The 6940-nt window shown below is 37.4% G+C and overlaps 1 protein-coding gene across 1 annotated transcript; it reads right to left on the bottom strand.

The window, feature by feature from the left end:
• Positions 1 to 1202: 1202 nt before the first annotated feature.
• Positions 1203 to 6247, bottom strand: LOC140539317 (interferon-inducible GTPase 1-like). The gene is made up of 2 exons (XM_072662009.1): positions 5979 to 6247; positions 1203 to 2390 (listed from the first exon to the last, which is right to left on the bottom strand). Exon 2 carries the CDS (start codon positions 2265 to 2267, stop codon positions 1296 to 1298), a length of 972 nt encoding a protein of 323 aa, XP_072518110.1. The 5' UTR covers positions 2268 to 2390; positions 5979 to 6247; the 3' UTR covers positions 1203 to 1295.
• Positions 6248 to 6940: the final 693 nt, after the last annotated feature.

The raw sequence follows: 6940 nt of genomic DNA, 5'->3' as shown, positions 1-6940 counted from the left end.
TGCTTTGGAGATTAAACATGCCATCTTAAGTTCTGTAAAGAAACATTATTTTATGTTGTGAGTTTTTGAGAGCTGGAGGAAACATGTACCAACTAGAGAAACTGTTGCCTGGCTTGAGCAATTAGTAAAATTAGCTATTTTTAGCATTAAAAGAATATATAGCTAGTATTGCTACCAAGTACAGACATGTCTAATATTTCTAGTTCACAAGCTGCTAACTGTTGACCTAACGCTAGCAAGCTAGACCCGTATATGTATTTTAAGATATGTTAGCTGGATGTTATACAAGGCAGTTTCTTTCAGTTCCCTACAGTAATTTTTCTACCAAGCTACCAAATTGCTGCTTATCTGACAAAAACATTTCATAAATCTAACATAAATCTAATTGTCATAACATAAAAAATGTATGTTAAAGCTACAGATAAAACTAAGTAGCTAAAGCCGATGTTAAATTTCTTATAACTACTCACAATTTTATAAGAAATTTAACATCGGCTTTAGCTACTTGGATCTATGTTAGCAGTTACTCAAAATGAACTACTACTTATTAGGTGGGTTCATTTCACTTTAATAGTGAACACAACAGAGTATCTTGATCAGTAAAGTAAAGATTTAATCACTAATTCTAGCAGAAATTATCAGTGAAAGGATTAGTGAAGTAAATTTAAAAAGCGTACAAGTGCTATTGTATGTTATTTGCATATCTGCAAATGGATGCTCCATTCTTTAGGAGTTTATATGTGCAACCAAAAGACATCAGTGCTGCAATTCCACTTCCTACACCGGGCACCAAACTACACAGATACTCCGCAACAGAGGTGTCAAGTAAAGAGGTACAAATGCCTCGTTATCTTACTTAAGTAGAAATTTTTTCAGCAACTGGAGTAATTATTTTTAGCCGACTTTTTCTTCTACTCCTTAGACTTTCACACAATTATCCGTACTTTCTACTCCTTCAAAAAAAAGAAACTATCCTGATAAATTGCTATCCACAAAGTGTGAATCTGAACATTTTTCAACATCAATATTTGAATAGAACATTATCCTCATTATGTTTTATGTTGTTTTGTTGTTTTTTTTTGGGGGGGGGGTAGTCCACTCTGCCACTCTGTGGAGCGGCCTAAGCTTTTGGCATTTGTTTTCCTTACATTACTTTTACTTTTATCCGTTAAGTAGTAAACCAGTACTTTTACACTTTTACTGGAGTAAAAAGCTTAAGTTTATACTTTTTAAACCCTGGTATCTCCACTTCTACCTGAGTAATGAATGTAAATCCTTTTGTCTTATTGATTGTCTTATTTGATTTTGAAGCCAGACCCAGTACAAGAGGTGACTTTATCAGAACTTTCAGATGTGGTTTGTTCACTCGCTCTGAGTCTTTCAAGTGATTTATCATCGAGACCAAAGGAGTGGTAGCACCTTGTAAAAACATTCACTGAAATACTGGCATCATATGCCAGTGACAGAAAAGGCACTGGAGCCACTCCAGCTCGAACAGACAGAAAAGCTGTAGTCCAGGCTATTTCCTCAAGCTTTTTCATTGTTTTCACCAGGATCTCAAGAGTGTGGATCGGCACCGACTGCATCAGAGCCTGTTTCTTCTTTTCTGAAAGCTCTGACCTCAGTGTGGAAACCAGCAACTTAAAATCATATTCAGACTGATTCCTGACTTGACAGTTTATAAGGAAAACTTGGGCATTTTTAAAATCCTTTAGGTTCTCCTGACAGTTTCTTCTGATTTTTGAGAGTGTTTCTTCTCTGTTGAAGCTTCTTTTGTATGATTCTGCTCGAATGTCGTTGTCGATCTTTGATCTTATGAAGTAAAACAGCTTTTTCCTTTTCTCTATCTCTTTAGCCAGCATGATGTCATTCTCTCTGAATCTCTCTGATGAGATGATGATGAAGAAATCATATCTGTCAAACTGCACTTGTTTAAGATATGTCTTTGCCGAATAGGTTGAGCTTCCAATTCCTGGAAGGTCCCAAAATACCACTCCTGGCATTGTGGGATGTTGATAAGGAGTTGGTTCTTCCGTGGTTTCAACAACTCCAGTTTTAGCAGCACCTTCATCATCATCATCCAGATTTCTGATTGAGTTAATAAAAGTTGACTTTCCTGCACCTGTTTCTCCGGTTACAGCTATGTTAAATGAGATATTTAGCAGTGCATTTAATTGCTTATGTGGCCTTCTAGTTGCTTCTTCTGAAGTAGAACATTTTCTAAATGCCCGTGTTGCTTCATTTAAGGTGGAACATTTACTGCCCATTGTGTCAGGGTGAAAACTTTTTTTTCAAAGTATTTGACAAAAAGACAAAAGTATTTGAGAGCCCAGTTTAGCTGAGCTCCAGTTGCTGCTGAGGTTTTCTTACTCTGGACTTGAAAGTGTGACCTGTAGAAGAAAAGTCAGAATAAGAAATTACAATGTGCAATTCTTACAGTGTCTATGGAAAGTATTCACTCTCTTTTCTTTTTTTTATTGCTTTTATAAATTAAATCATGGTCAAAATATTTGAGCTTTTATGACTGAAATAATATAAAAGAAACTCTTTAATGTCAAAGTGAGAACAGATTTCTACAAAGTATTGTCAATTAAATAAAAATATATAATAAATACTCTTCCAATTCCCAAATCCTGCACACATTCCTTTGAAATACTCTTACCTGATTAAAGTTGTTAGTAGATCTAATGTTACAAAAAAGAACTCCTTACAGACCCTATGATTATGCTAAAGAACTAATTGATAGCCTAATTGTTAGGCTAAGTAAAGGAGGCTCTACCTCAAGGATTTATTCTTCCCCTACTTCTCCCTTAGCTGCGGGTTATTTTGTGAAAAAGAAGAATGGTGGCTTAAGACCCTGCATAGATTATCATGAATTGAATCAGACCCCCAACCTCATTTGTATCCCTTTCCACAGTTTCCTGTAGCCCTAGAACAGCTCAGAGAAGCCACAGTGTGTATTGTGGTGGTTGATGTGGTGCAACTGACAACCCCTGTCAGTGAGCTACCACGCCATGTCGGAGACTGGGGTTCGATTCTCCGTCTGACTATGCTGCGCTACACCAATAAGCGTCACTGGGTAAAACTCCGAACACTACATAGGCCTGCCTCTAAAATTCTCGGTACCCCTTAATGAAAGAAAAACCCACAATAGTCACGGAAACCTTAACTTATTATTTTGTTGCACAACCTTTTGAGGCAATCACTGCAATCAAACGATTCCTGAGACTTCTGCACCTCTCAGCAGGTATTTTGTATCCCTTTACACAGTTTCCTGTAGCCCTAGAACAGCTCAGAGGAGCCACAGTGTGTATTGTGGTGGTTGATGTGGTGCAGCTGACAACCCCTGTCAGTGAGCTACCACGCCATGTCGGAGACTGGGGTTTGATTCTCGGTCTGACTATGCTGTGCTACACCAATAAGAGTCCCTGGGCAAAACTCCGAACACTACATAGGCCTGCCACTAAAATACAATTAATCTTGTAAGTCGCTTGGGTTAAGAGCGTACGCTAAATGCCATGAATGTAAATGTACTAATTTAGATCTTAGAAGTGCTTACAACCTGGTTAGGATAAAAAAAAAAAAATGCATTTCTCACCCTTAGGGGACACTGAGTATACGGTCATTCAGATTATGTAATGCCCTATCTATTTGTCAGGCCATCGTCAATGATGTATTGTGAATAGAAAACGTTTCTTACCACTTGAGGGCACTGAGTATACGGTCATGCCATTTGGATTATTTTATGCCCTGTCTATTCTTTTTATTATGCATTGTGAGATATGCTAAGTTGATTTAGCACGTATATTGATATTTTGATTTATTCTCCAGATTTAATCATTCAAACTCACCATGTTCACCAGTTCTTACCTTGTCTCCTTGAGAACCAACAATTTTTTAAAGGGTGGTTCATTCACCAAAACTATTGAGTTTTGTTTTTAGGTTATTTCCTCGACTCTGCAGGGGTAGTCATGGTAGTTTTTTAAGTTTGCCCTGTTTATTGTGATTTAGTGTTCCTACGGCACTATACTACTCCACCTTGACACAGAAAAGACTGTAGAGATGGTGGTGAACTTCCGACGCAATCCACCCCCCCTTCCCCCCCTCCACATCAACAACACTGCAGTATCCATGGTGGAGTCACTCAAGTTCCTGGGCACCACCATCTCCAGAGACTTGAAATGGGAGAAAAACACCATCTCCATCATCAAGAAAGCTCAACAACGAATGTTCTTCTTGAGACAGCTCAAGAAATTCAACCTGCCACAGACCCTGATGATCCAGTTCTACACAGCGATTATCGAGTCCATTCTCACAGCCTCCATAACTATCTGGTTTGGTTCCTCACCCTTTCTTTGGTTTGCCACCTCACAAGAAAGAACCAAACTCCAGCGCATCATCAGGACAGCAGAGAGGATCATTGGATGTAACCTGCCATCACTTCGGCAGATCTACACCAGCAGGGTGAGGAAGCGGGCTGGCAAAATTACATCTGACCCCTCACATCCTGGACACCTCCTCTTCCAGACACTCCCCTCGGGTAGAAGACTGCGGTCCATCAAAACCAGCACAACACGTCATGCTAACAGCTTCTTCCCCAGAGCTGTAGCGCTCCTCAACCACAGTGGACACAAAACATACAACTGAACTGTACCAAACCGGACTGAACAGCTATTTGCACTCTGCCTATTTGCACTATGACTATTTGCACACCTGTACAGATGTTCTCTCTCTTTCTGTAAATATTCAGGTCATCTTTAACTTTCTATATATAATATTTTTCAACCAAATCCATTTCACATCTCTCAGCTTCTTCAGCTCTTTATTACCTTTAGTACTTTTTACTTTTTTAATTTATCCCCTACCCTATTTATTGTTTAGTGTAATTTTCCTTTAGTTTGATACTGTAATTAATCTGTGTTTTTGTTACTTGTCATACGTGTTGCTCTCACCAAGACAAATTCCTTGTATGTGTAACATACTTGGTGAAATAGAGATTCTGATTCTGACTCATTTTAATAAAGCATTTTTAACATTTTACATCCGCATGCATCTAGTTCGTAGTCCAGTCATTGCAATTTGTTTTATTTACATTCCTTTTTTTAGAAATCTGATTTACTTTGACATTGGAGTTTTTAATGATTTATTGTCAAAAAGCCAAATTATATTGACCATGATTCCATTTATAAAAGCAATAAAAGGGAAAACTATCTGAGGGCATGAATACGCCACTGTAAATGAAAATGAAACTAAGAAAATTATAAAACCTGAGAAAATAACCATTCTGTCCCATTCTAAGTTCAAATGTTTGCATTTAATTTTATCTAGAAGACAAGACTATGTAAGATAAATGAAAACTTTGAATACACAGGCATTGAACACCATTTAAAATGTATTTACCTCATCCTTATTTCTTCTATTCTTTCAGATTTGTCATACTCAATGTTTTGAGATCTTCATTTATAATGTAAATAAGTGCAAATATAAGGAAACAGAACCATTGGTAAATGATAATTTCTTTCATTAGGGGAAAATGCATTTAGCAAGACCTAAAGAACCCAGCAGAAAAATCCTATACGCTTAATAACTACTCTTGGCAGCAGCAGCTTCTTATAACCAGACACTTCTAATGACCTGGAGATCAGTCTTTCATGTAAAAAGACACTTATTCAAAGATCTGAACTGTATTTGTAATTAATCTGAGATATTCTAAAGTAGGCCATTTGTAACACTTAAGATGGTGCCTGTACAGAAAGCTACACCATTGAAGCTAATTTTAGGATTTTTATCTGATACTACCAGTTATTACTGTGAAGTTCTCAATTTAAGAACTCATGCAGAAGCCTAGTCTGTATGACTAGAACTAACTGTAACCCAAAGGTGTTGCTATGAACTACTCTGTGAATAGAAACTGTGGATTTAACTTTTAATGCAAGTCTACAACTGAAGTTTGTAAAGTTTAAAAGGTTCATACTCACCGTCAGTACTCTTCCTTCAGAACATCATCTGGTTCATCAAGCACACCAGCAAGTAGAGTTCTCCTTATCTGTTTTTTGTTTTTCTTGCATAGAACTTTATGGAGTTCTTAGAAGGCAATTGCCATGTATGTGTACTGCGACACGTTGGAGGGCTTGTACCTGGATCTCTAGAAATGATGTTTCATTTCTTCTACATATATTGCCCTAAAGAGCCAATAGATTATTATGAAGGTTCTGTTTGGGAGGGATTTTTCTGGGAGGGATTGAAGATTGACTTTAGCAAAACAAACTGTTCCACTGTCATGAACCCCTCCTTTCTGTTCTAACGGTATGCTCAGAGAAGCCTTTTCCTGTTATGTTCCGAGAAGAAAGAGATTTTCACTTTTTAATTTCCTCTTTTTTGCAAGCAGTAAGTTAATAAAATGTAGTGTTTATCTCAGAATCTGAGTATCTGGTTATTCAATACATGACAGTAAAGGAATTAGGAAAAAGCCTTTCTGGAAGAGCCCAAGTAAGGATTAGATATATTAATTGATCATGCAAAATATGATCCTCTATTATGACCTCTTATGTTTCATGTACCATTTCATGTGACCCTGCCTGGTAAAGAAGCTTGTGACTAACGATGCAGTGATGCTGGGGGCGGCCGGCAGAAAATTGTTGGTACCCCTTAATGAAAGAAAAACCCACAATAGTCACAGAAATAACTTGAATCTGACAAAAGTAATAATAAATAAAAATGCTATTAGCCAATGTAAGTCAGACATTGCTTTTAAATACTGCTTCAACAGACTTATTTAAAAAATCAAAAACTCATGAAACAGGCCTGGACAGAAAGGGTAATAACCTTAACTTAATATTTTGTTGCACAACCTTTTGAGGCAATTACTGCAATCAAACGATTCCTGAGACTTCTGCACCTCTCAGCAGGTATTTTGGCCCACTCCTCATGAGCAAACTGC

The sequence above is a fragment of the Salminus brasiliensis genome, chromosome 18 (assembly GCF_030463535.1).
Source record: "Salminus brasiliensis chromosome 18, fSalBra1.hap2, whole genome shotgun sequence".
Taxonomy (NCBI): domain Eukaryota; kingdom Metazoa; phylum Chordata; class Actinopteri; order Characiformes; family Bryconidae; genus Salminus; species Salminus brasiliensis.
This window is presented reverse-complemented; position numbering and strand designations above follow the sequence as displayed.

Excerpts from the sequence above, each read along its gene's own strand:
- LOC140539317 (XM_072662009.1), bottom strand. The coding sequence starts at position 2,267 with ATGGGCAGTAAATGTTCCACCTTAAATGAAGCAACACGGGCATTTAGA.